This window comes from Calonectris borealis, chromosome 4 (genome assembly GCF_964195595.1).
Source record: "Calonectris borealis chromosome 4, bCalBor7.hap1.2, whole genome shotgun sequence".
NCBI lineage: Eukaryota > Metazoa > Chordata > Aves > Procellariiformes > Procellariidae > Calonectris > Calonectris borealis.
In genome coordinates, this window is record NC_134315.1 from 53,842,321 (window position 1) to 53,867,116 (window position 24,796).

General features: G+C 41.1%; 1 protein-coding gene across 1 annotated transcript; it reads left to right on the top strand.

The window, feature by feature from the left end:
- LOC142082480 (melanopsin-like) lies at positions 1-23,729 on the top strand. The gene is made up of 10 exons (XM_075150601.1): positions 1-134; positions 2,509-2,642; positions 4,153-4,356; positions 4,741-4,912; positions 6,706-6,861; positions 7,978-8,085; positions 13,951-14,125; positions 16,539-16,625; positions 18,258-18,407; positions 22,658-23,729. The coding sequence occupies exons 1-10, from the start codon at positions 1-3 to the stop codon at positions 23,045-23,047; spliced, it is 1,710 nt and encodes a 569-aa protein (XP_075006702.1). The 3' UTR covers positions 23,048-23,729.
- Positions 23,730-24,796: the final 1,067 nt, after the last annotated feature.

The window sequence follows — 24,796 nt, forward strand, 5'->3', positions numbered from 1 at the left end:
ATGGGCACCCAGCCACACGGTGTGACCAAGACAGAGATCCCCGACCATGTTCTTTACACTGTAGGAACGTGTGTGCTGATTATTGGCTCCATTGGCATCATCGGAAACCTCCTAGTGCTCTACGCATTTTACAGGTACAAAAATTCCTTTTACAGTTAATCTGACTGGCCTTGAGGTTCACATGTGCCTGTGTGCAGATGTTCTGCATTGGTTTCCTCTTGGATTAAATCTCCAAGCAAAGGCTGATGGCATCAAATGGGGGGAGGCAACACCCCCCCGCCACCCTCCACATCACTGATAACCTCAGTGTAAATCCTCATGTTTTAAGGAACCAAAGAAAATTAGAAAACAAATACCGTGTTCTATTAACAATTCTACTGAAAAGTTTAAAGAAGAGTTTAATGCTTTTAATGATAGAAAAGAGCAGGCTTCTTCGTTCACCCTGTAGAATTTGCAGAAATACTTGACAAAAACTGACACTCTTCCCAGCAGCCCAGATGTCCTGGAAGGACCAAGAAAGCCACGCGCTACATGAGATGAGCTCCTGCCATTGGTGTATTCCCTGCTTCAGGCAGCTCATAGGATTTCTGTCAGTTTGTGTGCTCTCTTGGCTTCTGGCAGTGTAATAGACAGCCAAAGCTACTGCAGCCAGAGTGTGCAAAAATCTCACGGAAAAGATAAATAGCCGCCTTCTGTTCCACACTGTGATGCTGGATTTCAAAACCCTCCTTGCTCACTGCTTGCTGTCATCAAGCATGTTGATGCAGAGGGCACTTACAATGCTAGAAACACTGGTGGGGTTATGAACCAAGCGTTAGTTACCTATTCTTAAATGTTTAAGACAAATAAATTTAGTTATTTTGAATAATTGGCTTTTAATACGAGGTAGAGGAGAAATTGAATTCCCTGCAACTGTAGATACCTTCATGATTTTTGAAATGCAGCACAAGCTCTCCATTCTTCTTGAAATTTGTTTGTTTTAGCTGGTATAATAAAAGCATTACATTGTCAAAGTAGGAAAATCTCCATAGGCAGACAAGCACCTGTGAAGGTGTGAACTCTGCATCCCCTCTCACTCAGTTGTTGCAGGCAGTTATGAGACCCAAAATTGTGTTAGAATTGCAGAAGCCTTGAGATGGCTTTCTCAATTTCTTTTTCAGTATTTTTTTATCAGCATGAGGAAAGCAATTCGTGTTAGCTGCAAATACTGATATTTTAAAGCACATCAGAGAGGTCTCAGTTGTTCAACTTTCTACACTGAAGGAGGCATTTGGGGGAGAAGAAACGATTATTTCGAACGATTAAGAATTACTGCATGCAGGTTCCAAGAACAAAGCTATTTATAAAATCCTGCTTCCTCCCTATGTCTCTCAGAGTGTGCCAAGTCACTTCTTTTTGTGTGTACCTGACACTGTGAAAAGTCCTGAATTCAAACTCTAGGTATCAAAGTTCTTTACTTTGCCATGCAACCAATACAGTGGTTCACGTTGAGGGACTACTAGTTCAGAGTTACACCTTCTCAGTATATCCCTCAAAAGTAACACTTTTAAGGTAGATTTGGGTGAGCTGAACTCACAAATTAATTTAACTTTTGTAGGGGGGCATAATATTTGATCAGAGCAACAAGGGCATATTCAACCAAATAACCCCAAGTAAAAGTGAGAGGTTCTTTATCACGTTACCAGTATCTTTATTCCTCTTAGCCAGAGCCAAGGGTAATCGTGAATACCAGCTGAAACTTTCCTAGGAGGTTGTAACTCCAGATATCCCTAAGAAGTGAGACTACGGTTGGACTCGATGATCTTAGAGGTCTTTTCCAACCTTAATGATTCTATGAATAATGATTCTATGATACGCGAGGTGGTGAGATGTGGGGAAAAAACCTGGAAGTGATGTTTGTTTTCTTTGGATAAACTTTGCTTGCAGACTGGCTGCTTTCAAGCTCCTCGTTGCAGTGTTTAATGTTGCCTGTTCATCTGCAGCTGAGTGTTTTTGTTATCTCTTATGAGATGTGTATTAACAAAAGTATTTTTTTCAAATCTCTGTGCATGCTCTGCTTGTGCCATAGCACTTTGCAAAGGGTCATTGAGTTAGTGGTAATGTGGCGACTTTTCAGGTCAGCAGCTTTTAAAAATTCACCACAAGCAGGTCCTTTGGCTCTGTAACCTGCTTCAGATCCTGGTCTTGTGCAGTGTAGGACACGCTCAGTGTTACTGCTCTTATAGGGAAGTGCTCTTCTCCTGAACAAATCCATATTTTTCAAGACAGCTGGAATTCTCCTCAGTTTGAAGAGGAAACATTCCATTTTACTCCCCTTGCTATTTTCAGTCATCATTTTGAAATGACTATAGCTGTAGTTGCAGTAATTGACTGATGATTAGTAATTGATTGACTGTAAGTAACCACTAACTCCAATCTGGATAGTATTTGTTTATGTTAGTAAGCAAAGTTATAAATTTAACTGTTCACTTTGTCTATTTAAAATCGCGTATTTCTCATGTTTTTAAGCAACAAGAAGCTGAGGACACCCCAAAACTACTTTATAATGAATTTGGCCATAAGCGACTTCCTGATGTCGGCTTCTCAGGCACCCATGTGCTTTGTCAACAGCTTGCACAGAGAGTGGATACTTGGAGATATAGGTACTTTTCAACACTAATTCATACCTCACCAGCTCTACACTGTCTGCAGCCTATTTTAGCCATAACAATCCTAGCTTGTGCTGTGGCGACAGCAGCATAAGACTCTGGAGTGGCAACACAGGTTCTTGACATCGTCAGTCAGCATGATGGCACGTGTTTTGTGTTATAGGTTTGATTCTTTCATCTTACTTATTTTGGAAAGAAAGGAGTCAACATCAACATGTAATCATGTTACCCTCTAGCTTGTAGATGGGCAGATGCTATGGCTGAAGATGGGTATAAAAGTTTTATGAAGATGTAAATATTTTTTTCTGTATTAGTTTAAGAGGGAGTTAATATTTTTATTTAGAAATGTATGTTGATATCCATTAGCATACTTCTAGGAATCTCACATTTATTTAAGAGATTTACATAATAATAGTCAGTTGAGGACTCTGCAAATTTAAGCTCCTTTCTTTCCAATTGCAAGAAAGAAAAGGTGATGCATGCTCAAATTATAGCTGAAATGTGAGTATAGCAAGTTCCTCAGAAGGCTTGATGCTCTGCTCGGTACTGCTTATCACGTCATTGGGTGAAAATTTGCACCAAGTGGTGGTCAGGTATTGGTGGAGCAAGCCCAGAGACCACATATTATTTAGCAGCACAGAAAGGGCTCTTTAGTTTGAGGATGTTTTTAGTCTTGCTCACCCCCTTAGATAACATCAGTGTAGATTATCATGCTGCCACAAATGAAGCAATTGATTTGGGTTGAGTGGGATTTGGTCCTTAATTGCAGGTTATTTTGGAAGAAGTCTGCTTTAAGGTTGAATCTGGTATTTTGATTGCCTCCCACTCCCGGTGGGCTGTTGTCTATAACCACATGGGGTGATGCAAGATCTCAAAAAATGAGTGATCATTTGACACAGGTTTCTGAATCAAATTAGGGACAGTGTAACTCTACAAGTTTTCATCTGCTAGCGCAATGCCTGAATGCAAAAAGGGGAAAAAACCCATTTCATGTAAAAACTGTCAGTTTATTTAAAAGTGCTGCTATTAAATATAGGAGTTGGAGCTATGTTTTACAGCTGGTCTTCTAGCCATCAAATTTAAACCACTTCTACGTTTTTAAGCCACATAAACCAAAGTCATTTTTTGAAACATCCATCTGTCATTAGCAGACAGATGTCTGCTGCAGCCTGTTAAGATCAATATATTGGGCAACAGTCCAGGAAAATGTAAATTTAATTAGATTGGATTTTCTTTGAGGCAGTTTTCCATTGACAAAAGGTTCCCAGTTGCAGCCCACAGTGGAGAGTAGAACTTGTTAAATACATACATTTGTATTTTATTAATATTTGTGGTTTTTCTAATAAAATTATGAATTATGAAATTGTGAGGCTAAGAAAATTCTTCTAATGGGAGAGAAGTCCTGAGCCAGGAAAAAATGGGAGGTTTATCATGTCAGGCTCTGAGAGAAAACATGCATCTGTTTTAAGAAAATCCCTGACATCATTGCCATTTTCTGCTTCAGGCTGTGACTTGTACGCTTTCTGTGGGGCACTCTTCGGAATAACCTCAATGATGACTTTATTAGCTATTTCTCTTGACCGCTACCTTGTGATCACTAAGCCCCTGCGATCCATACAGTGGACTTCAAAGAAACGCACCATGCAGATCATCGCTGTCGTGTGGCTGTACTCGCTGGGATGGAGCGTGGCTCCGCTCATCGGGTGGAGTATGTTGTCTGCTCTCTATCTCTTCTAGCGTTCCCTACGTGGTCTGTTTTAGCCTTGCTCGGGGTATGAAAAAATGAGATTTTTGGTAGGTTCTCTGGTGGATGCCTAGCCACCACCTGATGGTTTGCTGTCGTACCGTGTATCTGCCTCCTCCCCCCCACCCCCAGGCTGAACAGATTCAAGCAGAACAAATTGCAGACAGAGTATTAGGTGTATCTTGGAGTCTGGCAGTCAGGACCTCCTCTCCATATATAACACGGCACGCATAGCTCTTGAAGACTGTGTATACAGTACGGGGTTTATTTTAATTGCTCAGTTCTTGGATCAGCAACTGCACGAGCTTTGGGTGTATGTGTAAATAACATATTCCATGTATTTCATAGGTTCCTACGTGCCTGAGGGCTTGATGATATCCTGTACATGGGACTATGTAACCTACTCCCCTGCAAACAGAAGTTATACCATGATTTTATGTTGCTGCGTGTTTTTTATTCCCCTGATAATAATATTCCATTGCTATTTATTTATGTTCCTGGCCATAAGACGTACTGGCAGGTAAGCAATGTAGCTGAAATAAGTAAATGTCCCTTTTCTTTTATTAGAAGATTTTCTCAATTTCTTTAGCTGCAAAAAAATCTGAATCAAAAATTAATCTGAATTGAAATTGGAAATAAAGTGGCAGATCATTAACAGCTGTAACTGGAGAAATATTTTCCAGTAAAAACTGGAATGGACGTATGTATTTTGGAGTGGGGAAAGAAGTCTCTGGTGGTTCTAATCTTAGCCCAGAGTGTGGTAATTAATAGTATATCAGATAATTTGATAGTTTGGATTATTTGTATTTCAGATTTGCAATACAAGGAACACAGTCCCCGTGCATTCCAGCACAGTTTTCAGCCCCAAGGGATGATAAATAGCATGTAGCAATGGGGCATGATCTGCCTTTGAGCTGCTCTGTAAACATAACGGTCCTCATATTCTTTGACAGTTTTATTTAAAGCAGGCATCCCAGAAAACCTTGTGGTTCACTCAAGCATCACAACTGCACGCACAAAATCTGGCTATGCTTGTTAAGACACTTTTTTTTTTCCAAATTCTTGGTCTATATTTGAAATAAAAAATCAGCAGGGTGTTAAATCTGTAAAGTAATTTAATTCTGTCAGTTATTTTTCTCCTAATGAGCACATGACTTATCTTTGGTCTGATCCAACACCAGCTGAAGCTGTGAGTCCTTCCCGCTGCTCGCAGTGTCATCAGCTCCAACAGCTTTTCTCTGTGCCTATCTGCTGGCACTTGTTGAAGTCATTTGGCTTCACAAGGCTAAATTCTGTTTTTACAAGCATGTTTAGCTGTATGCCTAAATTGAAGTTCTTACTGAGCTCTATTTTTGGCCTTGGTCTTGATTTTTCCTACGCTTTGTGTATGCATATTTGATACCAAGCAAAGAAGCAAAGAACGCATCCTTAAAACAATGGTGTCCTGTACACCCATGAAGCACAGTGGCCCCAAGATTTTTCTATGCCTTTTGCTCACTAATACAGTAAACTCACGTTATGGGTATGTTCGTAGTGCACCAGAAAATAGTTTGTTACCCTGCTGGCTGGTAATTATTGTCTTCAGCCTGAAATATATCTTCATTTAACAACACTGATATGTAAAAATTATCATTTCTATGCTAAACTATATAAAATGCTAAGCCATATAAAATCATTTTTTTAATAAAGTGTGAGGTGTTTGTCTGATGTGAGAAGATAAATTCATGGGACATTTTTTGGCAAAACTATTAGGACTGCCTGTCGTACTCCCCCTGAAATACTTCTCCAGTGAATAAATCTGCAGGGAAGTAAAAATGTCCCTGTAAGCATTTGGGGCCAGATTCCTCAGAGTAGTCAGGGTATTCCAGCACATGTTACCTTATGAGCTGGAATTTCTGCAAGCTGTTCTCTCTTGAAAAGGAAAAGCCATCAGATTTGATTTTGCATCCAGCTGTGCCTTTGCTTGCTCCACCTCTGAGAGCAATGAAGGGCAAGGAATACCAATTACTTCACCCGCCCAACCTGAAACCTTCCTTGTGTCAGGATACAGAGATGGCAATCCCATCCTGTAGTCCCAGGGGTTCTTCTGGCTCAGTCCCACAGGCGGTCGAAGCTCAGACAAAACACCTGGGACTATTTTACTACATTAATTACTTCCTAGATTTTTAAATATCAGAGGACAAAAGAATAGTTAGAGCAGGGAAAGATGAAATCTGCTTCATTTTGCATATTGCTGAGAATGCATTAGAGATGTTGCACCTCGTTTTTTCACCTTCCTGCTGACATATCCATATTTTTTCCACCCCCTCACAGAGATGTTCAAAAGCTAGGGTCCTGCAGCCGGAAATCCTACCTCTCTCAGTCCATGAAGAATGAATGGAAACTGGCAAAAATTGCTTTTGTGGTCATCATTGTGTTTGTCTTGTCCTGGTCTCCATATGCTTGTGTCACCTTGATTGCCTGGGCAGGGTAAGTGGAAATGTAATCCAAAGAGCATGGATTAGTCTGATTAGTACTGTTACCCACGAGAAACAAATCTCCGTTTGGAACGGGTTTTAAATAGTTATTACGTTAGAGGTGATATTGCTTTCTTCACTATATCCTTGTGGATAAAGCCAGGAAAGGGGTTGTCTATGTATTTTAAAACTATTATGACTTTTTATCTACATTTTTGGTACACATTGTTTCCTCTCCTCCATGATACTTTCTTTGAATGAATTGGAGGAGTTACCTCTTTTCTCTCCTAATACTTGTTCTCTCAAGAGGTTTCCACCATACACTGCTGCCTCTGACAGAGGGCAGAAAAGAGGTTAAATTCCCAGATCTTCACCCCTGAGCTCCCATCTTCCTCCAACCGCTCTCTGCTCCAAAGGGACCTGTTCTCTTGTCAGTGCATGTTCTTAATTTCAAGGTCAGGCTGGACAGGGCTTTGAGGAACCTCATCTAGAGAAAGATGTCCCTGCCCATGGCAGGGGAGTTGGACTAGGTGATCTTTAAAGGTCCCTTCTCACCCAAATTATTCTGTGATTCTATGATATTGATTGTGATTATCCTGCTCCGACACTGATCACATGTGACTGACTGTGGGAGCTTAAAGTCAAGAGGAAAATATTGGTTTCAAACCACTTCTAGTCCTCTCTTCCTTCTGCAGTGTCTGAGTCATTGACACCCATTACTGTGCAGCATGGATGTTGCTGCTGAAAGATTTTTAGGTTTGATTCTGGTTTCTTTTTTATCACCATTCCTTTTCCCAGATGGTCACAATGGGGGTTGTTTGGTTTTTTGGGGGTTTTTTGCTTAGTGCAGAAACAAGGGAGGTGATTCTTTGTGTTCCTGGTCATCCTCAAATAGATAACTAGTTACTTGCATGTCTTTCATCTTCTCCAAATGAATGAAACCAAGTACACACTGTCAAATGCAAGCCTTTCATCTGAGCAAAGAATGCATTTGAATGAATTAATGTTTCAGGGGTATTTCTTATCAAGAGATGACAGCACAAAAACAGTTAAAGAGAGTAATATGTTTTAGTAATTTAGTATTAATCCATGGCATCACTCTGTGTGTAATGTTTTTGCTTTGTTATAGTCGAGGCAACACCCTAACACCATATTCCAAATCTGTGCCAGCAATTATTGCCAAAGCTTCTGCAGTCTACAACCCCATCATATATGCAATAATTCACCCGAGATACAGGTACAGTAAACATATAGGTATGTGTATAACCGTACATGCAAATGCATTTTTTACAATGAACGAACTACCCCCATTCCCTCAGCCTCGCCCCACGCGGTGCGCACTCCCGCCCTGACCACCCCATGATGGGATCCACGTGGTCAGACCCTGCACCGCGTCCATCTGGTACAAGGCAGCCCAAACTGCATGTGGAGCTCCAGACGTGGCCTCAGGGGTGGCCAACAGAGGGGAACAGTCCCTCCCTGCACTTTACTTCCCCCTCACAACCCTGCTCTGTCCTGTGGAGCTGCACAACACCGCGGCTGACGGGAGGAGGAGGTGATGCTCAGGGTCATCTTTTGCCATATCAGGGACAGCCGCTAAAGAGCACTCTCTGGGTAATAGGTCTCAACCAGTGAGGCTCAAAAATCACATCATCACCAATTTAAGAAGCTATATATACATATGTTTGAGGTTTGGTTTTCTGAAGCACTTAGGTCATTGTCTTTACACCAACATCAGTACTAATGTAAACAAGTTGCTGGTCTTTGGGAGAAGCTCTGTGAGAAGCAAACAGCATTTTTATAGAAGTTCTGTGCAAAGTGGGAGCTGTAGGAAGCCAGTAATCCAGACAGAGCTCCCTGCAAATGAGGAATATTTCCAAATATACTGAAAATACTGCTTTTTTATTAGCAGGCTTGCTAACTTTGGTCAACAAGTATTTGCCTTCAAAAAATAAAGCAGACGTTTCTGAAATACTCTACTTCTCTTCTGAAGGCTCAGTTTTCATATTTGTTTCATTTAGTTGTCTCAGGTAAAAACTTTTCCATTCTTTACCTTTTTCAAAAACATTAGCTTTGACTTAAAAAAAAAAGTTTTACACTACACTAATGTGGTTCGCTGGGCAAAATGTGATGTTGATCACTTCTCTGAAACACTTCAATGTTTTTTTTTGCAGATGTGAAATATTTCTGAACCTATGCCTTCATAAGCAAATTATTCTACATTTTCATTCTAATTATTATTATAGGTATCAATTACTGTATACTTTGAAACAGAAAACTGTGCCAACCAGCACAATTTCACTAACAGATACTCACACATTATCCAGTCTCGATAAGCTGCATGGTTAGCCAACTTTTCTTGCCTTTTTATTTCCTTCTCAATTCCCTCACAGCCAGTGAATGAGTTTCTGAGCTGAAAGGTATGAATTCTGCTTTTTATCTGGGCCCTCTGACTGCAGTAAGGTAAGGGACAGAGAGTATAAAGATAACTTGTTCCCACAGAATAGATGATTAAAAAGGTAACAATGCGTTGTAAAAAAAGATTTCTATACTGTCACTCTGATGGGAAACCTACAAGATTAGGTGAATAGAATGATAATTTAATATACCATAAAAGACACTTCTCCAAAGAATCGGAAACCTTTCCCTTCACAGAAGAAGTTCCATTATAATCTCCTTTAATAACTTCTTTAGAGCATCCCAATTGGTCTCCAGAGACCAGCGCAGCCTTCCCCAACATTTAGGGAAAGCAGGAGAAGGAACTACCTTGCATTTCAGAAAGGTCACCTGCACTTTGAGCTAGCTAGGACCTGGAGGCATACATAGTATGGACACATCAAAAATGATTGTATCTTCAGTCGCGTGGTCCTAAAAGGAGATACAAAGTACTTTAGCAAGAGAATAAACTGGCATGGTGTTCTGCTGAATGGTTTCAAACAAGAACAAACTTACCCTCCACTTCCCAGACACGATTCAAGCTAAAACTTCTTTTTTGAAGTCATCATTTTATTTAGAAATGTCCTCCCAGCTTCAGCTGAGAAATGTGTTCAGGTACTGGCAAAGTCAGTCACTGCTGTTAAAATTTCTAAAATACTTGGTTTCCAAAAGTCCAGCAAAAGTAGGTTTTGGGGGGTTTGTTTTGGGGATTTGTTTGTTTGTTTGTTTAATGTAAGGAAAGAAATACAACTCCATTGTGTTCTCAGCCTTATCTCCAGGATCAGATGAACTCCTAAATTTTTTTTTTCACCTTTATGACTCACAGCAGTGTACACAGAAGCAGCTGTACCTCACATAGAAGATATAGCTCAGAGCTTGCAATTTCCTCCCATAGCTGTACATACTGTGGGTTTGAAACATCAGCAGGAAAAATACTTTATTATATAAAAGGAGAAATTCTTGTAACAGAACTGTTGTTCAGCATATCTCTAGATTTTTCTGCAAGTCTTTCACAGCGTATCTACCACAAAGGGATGCTGTGTCAAAAGTTCAGCCGAAACACGGGGATGCCGTGGTGATAAATGTGATAAATGTATAAAAGCCACTAGATGGCAGGATTAGTTGCTGGCATGAGGTTTGTCTCACCCATGAAGAGGAAAAGCTGCTAGGTTATGTTGCCTGAAAACTAGGATTTGGGAGCTGGAAAGAGAGTTCATTCTTTTGAATGTCTGATCAGTGAAGGTCTGGTTGTAAGAACAGTTAAAGCTTCTCAGAAGGCTGATGGAAATATACCCAGCAATGGTGAAAAGATATATTTTGTTTGAAAATGTCTGCGATTGTAACTAACACCGTTTTGCATCCTCAAAAAAACTGAGTCCATCTTAGTTTTTGAAGGTTGTAGACGATTTTAGTTTATAACAAGAGAATGACTACTCTCCGATGGCTTGCAGAAGTGCAATGAGAAGATTTGCATGGCTGGCTGACACATTATGAACCTAGTATTTTTTTCTGACCCAAAGCTATTATGTCCAGTGATTCCTTATACTATTTTTGCAAGGTCAAGAGAGTGTTTTCAAAGTAGATACTATATAGTGAACTGCTTCAATTAGTGTTCTTCCAAGTAAGATTGTATTAAGAAAAAGGCTCGAGTCCACAACAGGAATTCAGAGACTCTCTTAAAATTTGTGTGTGGGGTTCCTGCTTCTTAATTTGTATTTCTAGAGATATCAACAAGAGAAGTGTTTATGCAGTTGTTTTGAAGACATTTTATAGACTTGGTACTCATCCAGTCAGGAAAAGAAGTAATGTTGGGTGCCTTGTGATGAATCAAGCATGCAGTTTTAAAACTGAAAAAGCAGCTACAGTACGCCAGCAAGTCAGCTGGTGAAAATATGTTGGCAGGACCATTTTTGCTTGAAGAGTGAATAATGAATATTATTTATTAAAGATCAGTGTTCCTGGATAATTTCCGTATCTTCTAATAATTTACATTATGCCTTGAAAGTAATTTATCCAATGATGGATAGATGGGCCAATCCGTTGAGGCCCAAGCCTTAAGGATTTGGGGGGGGAAGAATTGCCATTTTATATTGGAACTACTGAACTGGGTTAAATCTAAGTTCTTTTCCAAACCTTTCTAGAAAGAAGCACCTAGAAATCAGGATCTAAAGAGTTCAGATGCGGCTCAAACCAATGATGTAATGCTATCAAAACAAGTTGGTTTTTTGCACAGAGAATTGCTGTTCCCGCATCTTAACGCCCCAACAAATCAAACGAGTCTTTTTGTGGGGTTTCCTTACCTTAAGCAATGAAAAAAAGTACATTACAATGAATGTAACTGAAAATGTAATAGTGACCTTTGTGCTAGCATTTGGCTTTTAAGAACTGGTCTGAGAAGTTAATTGTTATATATCTCCCTGTCCATGACTCCCCACCAGTATGAAGGAGAAAAACACTTCTCTCCCTGATAGGTATCACTGGAAGTAACAAATGTAAATAAGGAAATATATGCAAAGTTTTCATTCATTAAATGCTGTTTTGTGGGGGAAGAAAGTTTTCACTCCTTTAACAACCTGTACATGAGCATCCTGTAGAGAGCATTGCTTGGCTGTTGTTAGAGTTATTGCAGAAACTTCCTTAGATTTTGGAAGTTTTAGGTTTTATAATCATTCATTCATAACAAATGGGGAAATTCTGCATCTCCATGTTTCCAACTTGCTCCCAAGTGAAGCACAATTTTACAAAAATGGTTTGTTCAAAACTGCTCCATCATAAATAACTGAATAATTGCAAATTATTTTGATTTGCTGTTTGCAATTACTACATATTTGACTTTGGGAGACTCTCTTATTTTAGAGGATTATAAAAATATCATCAAATAAGCACCTCAGGTTTATACCTATTTTGTATTTCACATGTACAGTATTAAAACTCCCTTCAAAATCCATACTTTCATCTCAGCCCACGTAATGTCCCTCAACAGTCCTCCCAAATATTAGTAAAATTGAAACTCTGGTCCCTCAAGACATCAAAAATGTTCTTATGTTCTTGAAATTTCACCATCAGACATACATTTCCTGAACCTCCAGCGTGAGGAGGTCTCTGCGTGAAATCCCACTTAATAAACAGATTGGTATGTTTTACACTAACTTGAAGTTATTGAATAGTTTACAGCCCCAGGTAGGCTGTGACAGACATCAAAAGCTATGTCTATGTCTGAGGGAAGCGGTTCAGCTTCTCAGCTGGGGAAAAAAGCTGGCAGCTGCTTTTTCAGCACCAGCCTGAGGTCTTCAACATGAAAATTAACTTGGCATTGGGGGCTTGGCATTTTCTCGTGTCCTGTAAACCCTTGCTGATTCTCAAAACTTTTTATTTTCTGCACAACATTAGCTCTTTTTTCTTATCCAGCACCATGTGGGCAGCCTCCTGCAGCTCCGTGGGGCTCTGCCAGCTCACTGGCAGGCGTCTCAGCAGAATCAGGACTGATGGTGCAGGCAGAAAGAGTTCTTCAGTCCTCATCTCCACTGTAGGCAGAGAGCTGCTTGTTCAGTTGCCTTTGAAGTTAGAGAGGAAAGACATGCAGAAGTCTGGCATAGTGAGAGTGGTGATGATGCCAAATATTGGGGTTTGGTGGTGGTAGGTGTCTTTTTTTTTTTTTTTTTTGATTGACAAACTAGTCATCTTATCTTGTGATCCCAGAATCAGATCTCTGAGACTTTAACAAGTGTGATCTTTTCTGAGAATAGAAATGATGATTTAAAATGTACTGGTTATTATCCAAAACCTGGTAACTACAGAAGCAAAGATTTTACAAGATACATCCACTTGACTTGCATCTCAGTGTAAAGTCAATATACTAACATCCTCCATTGAACTGTTCTTTTCCATATGCCTTGTTGCTGCCTCGCTTCTTGACTTATTCATTTAGTTTTGTGCCAGTATTAGCTTTATCTGTTGGGCTGAAATAATGGATGGGGTGGCACTGGGGAGGTGTTATACCAAATGCATCGCTCTGCCAGTCCTCGGCGGCAGCGAGGAGCAAGGCCAGCTGGCATCGTGCAGGGGAAGCTCTTGGGCTCTTCTGCACCATGTGGGGTGGGAGGAATAGATTCATACAACCATTACTGAGATTATTATTTAATGAATTATATAAGTTTTAAGTTCTTTGGAGTCTAGATCATCCTTCTCTGTGCTTGTATGGAGTGTTAATTCCTGATAAGAGTTTACAGGAGCTGCCGCGATACAAATAAACAGTATCTGATTCTTCTGGCCCTCTCCCTCTTCCTTTTTTCCACTCGTCCTGTGCCTTAGCACAGAGAAGACCTTCACACTAGCTAACCTGAAAGTTTTCTGGGTTAACCTTTTAATTAAAACAGAAGCAATCATGCTCTTCAAGATATTTTCAATTCTTACTACTTATCCATGCAGCTCTTCCATGTGTCCTTTGATTCGAGGCCCAGAAGCCACCTGCTATTTTCCTCTCAGTCTGTTGGGTAGTTTCCACTAGATACACTACGCTGTTTCCATGTAGTCTTTAAGACCTCCTCAATCAAAACAGAAGTCGTGCTGAGGTTATGGAAAGAGACGGTACCTTCACCACATGATTTTCAAAGCTGCATCGTCAATGTGACATTTGTGGGTTTTTTCTTCTCTCGTTTTCCTTCAGAAAAACAATCCACAGTGCTGTTCCCTGCTTGAGGTTCCTTATACGAATATCAAAGAACGACCTCCTGAGAGGCTCCATAAATGAATCATCATTCAGGACCTCCCTCTCCAGCCATCAGTCTCTTGCTGGCAGGACCAAGAGCACTTGTGTTTCATCAGTTTCCACCGGAGAAGCTGTAAGTCTTTTATTGTTTCCGTGAAGGAAAGTGAGTATAATGTTTCTTTGACTCCCGAAATTAGTGACTCTATAAATATGTATTCAAAATTAGAGAATGGAAAAGAGAGGGGGATAGCTAAATCTTTTGGGTCATATGAGATTATTTCTGCAAAGCCTTTTTGGGAGTTTCATGTATGATGATTTCTGATCAGAAGAAGTATCCAGGCCAGCATATCTGCATGACTCAGATGCTTACTGGGACCATGGATGTTTGGGTTAAGTCTTTAATGTGAATGAAAAAGAGCCATTGTCAGGCACTCCTCACGTCACCAACCCTTTGCTACATAATTCAGTATCTAGTGAGCTGTAGGACAGGAAAATCATCTCCATCCAAAGTTTTCTAATCTATCCAATAGCTGTTTTATTGTTTTAAAGGAAGCCCATCTTCTGTAGACAGGAAGCTTTTTTATTTGTTTCCCTGGATTTTAACTGTGAGGAGTGGAAGATTCCTGCACCTGGAGCTAGGTGGGGTGTTTTGGAGCAGTATACCCCAAGTGTCAGTAAGGCTGGTGGTCTGGCTGAAGTGTAGCATGAAGAAGCAGTTGCCTATAGCATGGAGGCTTTTCCTAGGGAAGAGTCACAGGTTAGAAACTCAGAGTGTGTAACCTGTCAGTCTGGGTTACGTTAGGGGGGGAAAAAGGTGGAGTGAACCCTTTCTCTCCTTCCCAACCAAGCAGAATTAAAGAGAAACCAGGTCTCACAGCAGTAGGATTGAGGGAGTTAGAAATAAAAAGATCCCTTGGGGTTCTTCACAGCCCCTCTCGGCATGACCTCGCCTGCCTCTGTAAGTCACAAGAAGCTGGCCTTGCCCGCAGAGGTGCTGGGAAGGCAGCTCCCAGGAGGGATGGCAGCCGCAGCAGGGGCTGGGCTGGGGCTGCCCCTCCCGGGGACCTGCGCTGCTCTGCGCCCAGCTCGGGCACAAGGCACCTCCCAGAGCGAGGGCTGCAGTCAGTAACCTTTCACGAAGGTATAAATCACTGTGACGGGCTGAGTGACAAACTCTTGGCTCTCCCCTCCCCGGTCTGAGCAAGGATGGGGTCGGTTATTTGCGTGCCATAACCCGCAGGCTGCTGCTTTCAGGGTGCTGTCGCTGAGAGTCAGCCGTAGAGCTACTTTTCAGTGAAATCCTAACTATGTCGAGTATTTTTGAGAAGGCTGGGGTCCTTGATTTGGAAATGAACCTAGGACCATCAGGAAAACCAGCATGAACAGTGCACCATTCTCGAACAAGATAATTTTGTATTGAGTTTTCTGCCTGAGAATGAAAGTTGTTCCTTTCAGGTAACGGCACCAGGGAGGTTTCTGAAGTCATTCATGGCAGACAGACAGTAAAGCAAACACACCTGAGCAAAAAATGCACTGTTCACTGGGAAACCAAGAAGTCCCAGCCAATGCTAGCAATGTGCCCAGGGTGCTGACAAGAAATTCAGGCCTTCTGGCTGTGAAATCAACAAACAGAACGAAAAAAACACTTTTAGTGCCTGAGGGGAAGGCTCACTGCCTGAGCCCTAATGAAACAAAATCTATCCCATTACTTTGCAGTCCATGCTGCTGCCTCTCTTGCCCATTAACCATCCAGCTGCATCAGGTAGACTTCCAGTTAAAATGACTAACTGCGCATTACTGGGCAGCCTCAGCTGTACAGCTTGTGAACTTGTGAACTCTTTGGGGACAAGGTTCCTCTTCCACTTTGTGACTGTATATCACGTACCCCAGCAGCATTCCCGGCTATCAGCAAACAGCCTACAGGTTACTGTATTACAGAGAAGTAATAATGAAGATAATTAAAGATCATGAAATCACTTAAATGGGGTGCGTTTTGTCATTCAGAATTAGCAGGTGTTTAAATCCTATTGCAATGGACAAGTTACTTCTCAGGAGAGACCTGGTCTAGAATTGACAAGCTTTTTCTATAGTGTTTCATAAAATATGTCTTCCATAAAATTTCTTTTAAATTAAAATAATAAATAGAAGGGTGAAAGGCCTCTCTTAGCCTGGGCAAAGCCTTCTTTTAGCGTACTGTTTTTCAGATTTGAGCCCAAGTGTGTTTGAATTGTGTGATGGGACTCTTGTGGAGTGTGACACTACTGTACCACACCACACAGCACAGCACGAGGGATCCCCAAATTTGCTTGCTTAGGCTCTCACAGTCTTCAGGGCATGGGGAGCACTTTCATGTTTATCTCGTTTGTGCTATATTAGGGCAAAAGACCTTAATGAGATGGAAGAAAATAAAGTGACTCACTTTGTGTGGGCTACGAAATTTAGCGTTTGTCTTTGCTCTTGAAGATATAAATAAATGCATAAATATTTCTGTTGCAATGTAAATGAAAATGAAATAATCTATCCTGCTGATTTAATTCCATTCACAGACCACTGATTACACAATGATGCATGAGAGTATCAACTGTGATGATTTCATAAACTGTAAAATACCCAGGTTATCCTTGCAATATGAGGTTAGTATATGCAACATGCCAATATCCTATCATAAGAAAAAGAGTATATTTTGTTTGGGATTGCTTAACAGCTTGAACAAACAGAGCACCTACACATATCTGTATCCCCCTTGAAATCATGGGGACTACTTCTCTGCTTAAACTTGTGCTTCATTCACTGGTTGTAGATAGCACATGTAGCAACATGGAAATGTGTTGACATAGTTTAAAAGAGGGAGGCTCCTCATTTACTTATTGCCAACCTTTTTTGCCCCTTTTACCTCTCAATTTTCCTTGACGTAAAGTTTATTCCTAAATTCTCTTCCCATTAATCCTTTGTTTGATGTCAAATTGGGTAATTTCTGCTGGATCACCCATCCTGATCCAAGAAGCATTCTGTTCTTCACTGTTGGTCACTACTTGGTTTTGGTTCACTGGGGTTAGCAGATTATTGCGTGTGTTTGGTTGGGGTTGCTGTTTAAAGAGACAGGATAATGTGGATAAGAGGCTTCAGCCTTTGGCACAACTTTGGCTTAGGAGTCTCAAATAAACCAACTGCTGTTAGCTATGCGCAGCACCGTGTTGTGCCGAGTTGACACAGCCAAAGGTAATTGTTCTGGGGGCAACTGACAGCTCAGTGCAGCTGCACAGATTTTAGCTGAAACAGCAGCTGCTGAAATAAAAGCTAAGCTCAACGACTCTCACATGACAGCAGCACCAAGTGAAATTTTGGAATGCTCCAATAAAGTATTGATGGGCAGGAATGACACCAGCCACACTGTAAAAGTCGCAGCTGTTGCCACTAACACTTTCCTCTGTGTCAGTGTAGAGAGCCAACTCATATTCGTGAGTCACATAAAGCTGTATTTACAGTTTGATTCTACAAGGGAGGACAAATAAACATAGATGTATGAGCAAGGTGATGCAGTGGAATTATGCACTAGCTTCCCACTTGTGTGGAGCCCTATCTATCTATCTATCCATACCTGAAAGCTGATGATCTCATCATTGTTACTCAATCAAAAAGTCACCACAAAGTTAGGGATGATGGATGGCCTCTGCCCAAGCCTGTAAATGGAACGGCATGGTTGCAATGTCATGATTGTGCTCCATTACTGGCATGCTCTTGGAAAATTAGTGCAGAGCCCACCCGTTGCCTCCCATCCACTGATGACTGTTTGGAGAAGAAGCTAGCTCATGGGGCTTGAGAAGCCCTGGGTGTTCTGGGGATCCAGCTGGGATGTATACAAATGTGGTTTTGGACCTGTGCACGTCCACGGTTTTGTACCAGCTGATGGCCACACAGAATGCCATAAGTCATATTAAGCAAATTGGTTGTACTTGCTCCCATCTTTAGACTTCAGGTGTTATGCAGCTATAAACAATGAGATAAAAAAGGGTGAAAAACATCCCAGTGAGAAGAGATTAAATAATTTTTCATTATTTCAAAGATGTTTTTGCTTCAGAAAAATAGTCCAGGGTAAGTGACAAGATGAAAAATCAAGCTTCTCCCCAGGGAAGTTTTGAGTGCGAGACCTGTGTTAGAACAGCTTTAGTTTTCTGTAAGTGTGCATGGTTTCTGCTAGAGTTTGAGAACTTTTAGAATTTGAGAAAGGATGTAACTGTGTGAAATCCTTCATTATTTGTGATTAGACCTGGAGCGATGTAGAGCTTGACCCTGTAGAGCCAGCTCATAAGAAACTGCAGCCTCGCCGAAGTCATTCTTTCTCAACAAGTGTGAGACAGGAGAAGAGAGACCTGCTCCCAAAGACCTGCAGCTGCGATGCAGCAACTGCAGAAAAGGTAAGGAAAAAAGTCTCTGCTGGGCACTCTCCATTTTACTGTTACATACAGTTGCTACAGTATGTCATCTCTGGAATAATAATTCAGCCTTTATACCGATCTCTTTCATCTGTAGGCTTTATTTGTACTGATTCAGATGTCCTCTTCAGCCTTGCTGTTATTTCTGTTTCAGTGACTAATAAGAATGTCAATAATGCCTTATTAACTTTTTTCACTGATATGTTGCCTGTTTTTGGAAAGCCAGCATCAGCTCATAGCTCTAAAGCTACATTAAAGCACAGTCAGTAGCATCAAATGTAAGAAGTTGACTTCTTTGCCTCTTTGCATGTTTATCTATCCCAGCTCTGGTTCCTCCCATCCTGACTCTCATGTCTACATAGTGGCAGCCTCCTTTTATTACAAAGTCAGGGCTGCAAAACAGAGTTTGACATGACAGAAGCCACCTTTTTCCCTCTTTTCAGTGTATGTTAAAATGTTTTATTTTTGTTGAGGGGGAAGACAAGAAAGAAACTCCCATTTCTCCCTAAGGGTGGGAGAGTCTGGCAGCTGCCACCCTTCCCTCTGTGAAAGAGGAGACGGTGAGTACTCAGAGCATCTTCTCTGGATGCATCACACTCATTGCCCAAACCACTGAGGTTTGGTGTCATGCGGTTGAGGAGCACCCCTTTCCCTGAGGAACTGCTGAGGATGGAAGCAGTAGGTCACCCGTGAGTCAGCTTCTGCCAGAACTGTATCACTGGTTTCAAAACAAGTATTTGTATGGGTGGCACAATGTCAAGCATATATCAGTGCTGCATTTTCAAGAAAAGAAAGGACTTACAATCCCCTGCCTGTTGCTGGACTGAGTAGCACCCACTTCTTGATGGAGGCACCCTTTCATGGGGTTACTCTAGTGTGTGTAACCAAACACCCGCACCTCAGGCAGCTACAGCATCTGCTTCTGTCCCCTGTGCTCCCTTATAGCTCTGAGGCTAATTGTCTAGACACAGCATAGTTTAAAGCAGAAGCTGTTCCGGAAATTTCCAGCCATCCGATGACCCAGTTCCTGCATGCGTCTGCCCTGTCTTCTTTCATGTGTCTCCTTAAGATGACGTCCTGAAAAACGTTGGTCTTTTCCTGTAACTGTTGTAAATAATATTGATGGAAAAACAATGGCTTCAAATGTGGGGGCAGGCAACATGGGCTCAAATCTACTACCCACCTCCGCTGCCCTCCATCAGTAGCCCAGCGTGTCCAAGGGTGTAGGCCAGTGGCAAAGACAAGAGATTGTCTCCAGGTGCTGGAGAACCACCAGCTTTTGGTCTCACAAGGAAGTAGAAGGAAAATAAATCTGAGGTGGTTGCATAAAAGTGTTCAGTAATACAATAAATATTTCTGTATTCTGCAATTTAGTAAGTGTGTAGCCCACAAAAAGGCTCAGACACTATACTTTGTCTTTGAAAGACATCTGTCGGATTATTTTGATAAATAACCTTTAAACAGAGTACCTTCATGCTGAGGCTTTCAGTGGTGTTCACTGAGATGTGTGGAGATTATTTACATTGAATATCCAAAGCCTCATTTGCTTTTCTCAGTATTTTCAGCAAAGATTCCTGTGTGGTGTGAAGCTCCTTTGCGTGTTAGCTAAATGTATCAGAATACATATTTATTTGTCGAGCTCAGTTAGAGTGTTTCACTATAAGGCCAGCCATTTATCCTTAAAAAAACCCCAACCAACCCTAAAGAAACCCCACTGCATTTTTAGATGTTTATTTTAAGGTTTTAATAGCATTACTGGATTGTCTATAACTGAATTCCAGTTATGGCACTTCCAAAAATGCTCACTTATGGAAATACAAGTGTGAATTTAGTGAAGGGTCACCTAACTTTTTGATTTAACAAAATTTTTAGGAAAAGAATCTTACACTTCCTTCTCTTTCTTTAAGAAGTCCACCTCAACAACATCTAAAAAATTTATGTACCTCTAGATTCTTTTCACTGACTGAGATCAGGTCTCCTTAATGCACAGTTGCAGATGGGCTGTCAAAAACGAAAAGTCATCCCTCAAGTGAAAGTAAAAAAGCCCATCGGTGTCCTGGGCTTGGTGCTTTCCAGAGCATAAAAACAGATGGGACCGTTTTCTGTGCTGCCACAGAGATACGATCCAGCCCCATGACTTTTTGCAGTTAGTTAGGTGGTAACAGACTTGATGTAGACTGACACCTGGAAACCTGGCGTGGCAGTGAAGAGGCCTTTTTGGAAGCATTAAAATGCAGGCATGTGTTATGAGGATAAGATAGGTTTGGATACTTGATTTCAAAGGAGAGTTGCCAAGTGTGCTCTGTGCATCCAGGTTTTGTGTCAAGGGAATTACCCGGCGTGAAAACTATTAAAAAAACTTGGAAGTGGTGTCCTGCCCACTAAGCCGTATCCAAAAGAAACCCGTCCTTCGGCTGCGGTGAAAACAGCACTTGAAGCAGGGAGGAGTGGCTTGAGGGTTTTTTTCATTCTATTGTTATCCTTGGTTTGGAAGAACAGACTTTTCTTCTCTGTCAGGTTGATTTAAACCACTTTTTTTTAGCCCATTGTGCTTCCCTCCACTTGGGTAGGTACAGCGGCCGGAGAAATCATTACCAGTAGGGATTGGTAAATTATTCCTGCTTGCGGAGCCGCATTACATTGTGCTGCAGTATATACCAGTACCTAATTTTAAACCCAGACTGACAGAGAGACAGGGAGAGGGGAGAGAGAGACCAAAAATTGTGGGGTTGTTCTTTTAAAAAAAAAAAACAAAACAAGGTTTGTGTGAAAAACAAATGTGTTTGGTCTTCTGTCTGTAAAAGCAGACTAGGCCTATGCTATGCAATAACATATTCTGCCAAACTACTTGCTAAGACTGAGGAGATGACCCCTAAATCTTAAAAAACAAACCCAAAACAATAAAAAAATACCCAAAAACCCTTCCCTTTTTGATTTAAGGAACCGTTTGGTTTGTCAGTATAAAGGCAGTATCCCAGGCCATGGACTAGGTGGAGACACAGGGAGTCAAGACTACAGCCTTTGCTGGGCTGTCATCATGCTAGAAGCTGATCTTACATTTTTAAAAGATGTTTCAGCATCAAACCCCTATAAATCCATGGGAATTACATGCCTGAATGCTTTAAGAAGACTAAAGTTGAATTAATAGGGTTTATGACTGAACAGGAATATCTGCAATAGAGGAAAATTTTACAAAACTATTATGGGAAGCTCAAGCTACGGAGAGACTCAGTGTAGCTAATTAATACACTTTACAATCATATTAAGAGAAATAGAACTATAACTCTGAAAGATGCTTTATAACAATTTGAGTAAAGCTTCGTTGTACTCTGAATTCCATTAGGCTTCATGGGAATACACATAATAATGAAGTAAAAACGGCATGTTACTTTAAATGTTGATTTTCCCCAGGAAGGAGGGACTTCTAACTTCTCTCTATATCTGGCACAGTGATTTTGTAACCTTAACTGTTATTTTCTAAAGGAAGCCAAAACTAATCACTCATGCCTTCTGTTGCCAGCGTATTTAAACATTAACTAACACTTTCAAACCTTGCTTAGTTTACTCTGGTTTTGCATACTGTGCACGAAGAGTTATGGAAAGGTCACAGGGAAGTTGCCATCAGGGCCAAATTAGAAATTAGAGTTCTCTCAAAATAGGCAGATGGGAAATAGCGAAGCAAAATCACAGTCACTGTTTTCCCTTCCTTGTTAGTGGAAATAATGTCCAACGTATGAATGCAAAGCCACCGACTGCCCCGAGGCAGTACCGGGAGCCATTTGGGGACACCGTGATAGAGATTGTCACAAGGATGGTGAAAATTTAGGCAAATAAAGAATACAGTGCACTTGAGTCTTATCTGATATCTCTTCCATGAGAGAGAGAGAGAGAGAGAGAAGTACAATTATCCAGTACCTTGCGATGTGTCAGAAAAGAAACATTTTTTTAAACATATAATAAGTCAGATATAGGAATGGGCTTTTCTTTTCTTCTTTTTTTCTTTTTGGTCTCTGCTGATATTTGAGCATGTCATCTTTTGCTTCATTTAACATCCTGCTTTCCAAGCTGTAGATGTTAGGACATGGAGATTTTCCCTCCTTCTAGTCAATGATTCAAGTGTTTAGAAAATATGACGGGTGTCTCAAATATCAACTAGTGGTAATGAATTTCAAATACTGGTTTCCATAGCCATATGCTGTATGACAACACTAAAGCTTATGTCGCCGCTCTAGGTTTCACTCTCCTCCAGCTGTTTGGAGAAGGGGCTTGGGCGGTCAGTCCTACGCAGTCCCCCGGCAACACTTGTGACCAGCTCCCTAAGAGCAGCTTCTCTGCCTGTTGGTTTGAATAGCAGCGGTGTCAGCAGAGGAGAAGACCCAGACACTTCACAGATGGCAACTCAAGAAAGTCAAGTTAACGGAGTCCTGGGCTCTATCATTAGCAATACAGTCCCTCGCATCATCATCATTCCTACCTCAGAGACCAACCTATTTCGAGAGGAGCTGGAAGAGGAAGAGACTGAATTATTCCACTTTCATGACAAAAAGGGCAATCTGCTGGACTTGGAAGGGCTTAGCTCATCCACAGAGTTCCTTGAAGCTGTTGAGAAATTTCTATCGTAAGTTTGTCAAAAGAAAACTTTCCGGTAATTATTTTCTTGGCATCTTCTCCACTTAATTATACCAAATAACCGAAGCCTTGTAGGTTAGATCATCAGACTTTTTGTATGTTTATATGGTAGTCACTAGGCAGCCTTCAGATTTATCTTTGTCCAGACCAGCTCAGGCATGGAAACAGGCTTTCTTTCAGATTGTGCTGCAGGAAATGAGCAGTGGCAGATCTGGCAGCACAATCGAGTGGCATCGGTCGAGTCGGCCGTCTGCATCGTGGGGCCCTGATTTGTCACCACAGATGGAGGTGCCAGCAGAAGGAAAAATGACTGAGTGAGAGCAGGGGCAGCTGTTGAATATTTCTGCTACCTGCACATGAAACAACGTTCCTGTTTTGGCATCTCTCTTCTGGACGGTGATGGGAAGCGCCACAAGAGCACAACTTCCAGCAGCCCCAGCGGTAACGCAGACGGCTAGATGATCTGAACTATCTTTTAATCAAATTATTTCCAGCGTTGTTTTTTGTTTGGTTTTTTTTTTTTTAAACAGGCAACTTGCTAAACATAAATAAACAAACTGATGGTGTAACTGCAAAGTGACTGCTTGCTTTTAACGTTTAGTGCTAGAAGTCTGGATTTTACCTCAGCATTAGCATGATCACCTGAATGTCGAAATGCAAGGTGCTATATGCTAAAACATACACTACTACCTGTAGAAGCATTTAGAGCACCTTCAGAGTTACAATCGTGATTAAATATGTATGGATCCTAATGAGTCTGTGATTAAAAGGGCGAATGGTCACAGCTGGCTTGACAAGTCACTGATAAAAATAAAGCCTTGGCTGCTATGTGTCACTTGTCTCTTCAGAGGAGATTCTTCTCCTCTCCTCCTCTAAAATGACCCAGCAGATGTCTTCTCCTACAGGTCACTTACCAGAGGCCTTCAGAGCAGGTAAAACATCATCTCGGGGAGAAAACTCCACAGTACTGTGGTGTTTGCTACAGGATCTGCAGTCACATCGTTATCTGTGGTTACTGATAGTGCTTATTTTGTCTGTGCTTCACATTATGGCTCATGGTCACAAGATCCTCCTAGAATTTTATTCCTAAAAGCATTCTTCCTTTCGTTACTCATTTTCCCTTTTTATAACACGTTCCGCACATCCTCCCTTTCAGTCTCTCACTTTCAAACATAGACAATAAGTTTAACTAACTGTATTGTTCTCCACATAATATCAGTGTATCTTAGTAGAAAGCAGGCATTTCGCTGGATATAATAGTGCAAATATTTGGTCCAGTGAGTCTAGTAGCATTCAGACATCCAACAAGAGAGTGAGAGTTTATGTTCATAGTCTCGGTTTATTCCCTTGACTGTATTCTAGATTGTGCAGAGACCACTGAGAGCATTTCCAAGTTTTGTGTATGCACTGGCTGCTCTTGAGGAGTAATTTCTCTTTTCCTGTTCTCCTGATGCAAAAAACAGATGGAAAGATGGAAAGCGTAGAAGTATTTTTTTTTTTTTTATTACAAAAGAAGATAACACAAATCTTGTTTGCAACTAGCTAGACAGGAACACTACTGAAGAACAAACTGAAATCCAAACCAGCCCAGGAGAGAGAGGAATGCCTCCAAATTCTCAGACCCAAGGCTTTGCAAGGTACCTTTCAGAGGACTGCTTGCTTTTGGTATAGGCTCTGCTTCTTTTAGGAAAAAAAGATCTCTGGTGAGTTGCAGAGGTGATTGCTGAGACAGGCTGTCTCTT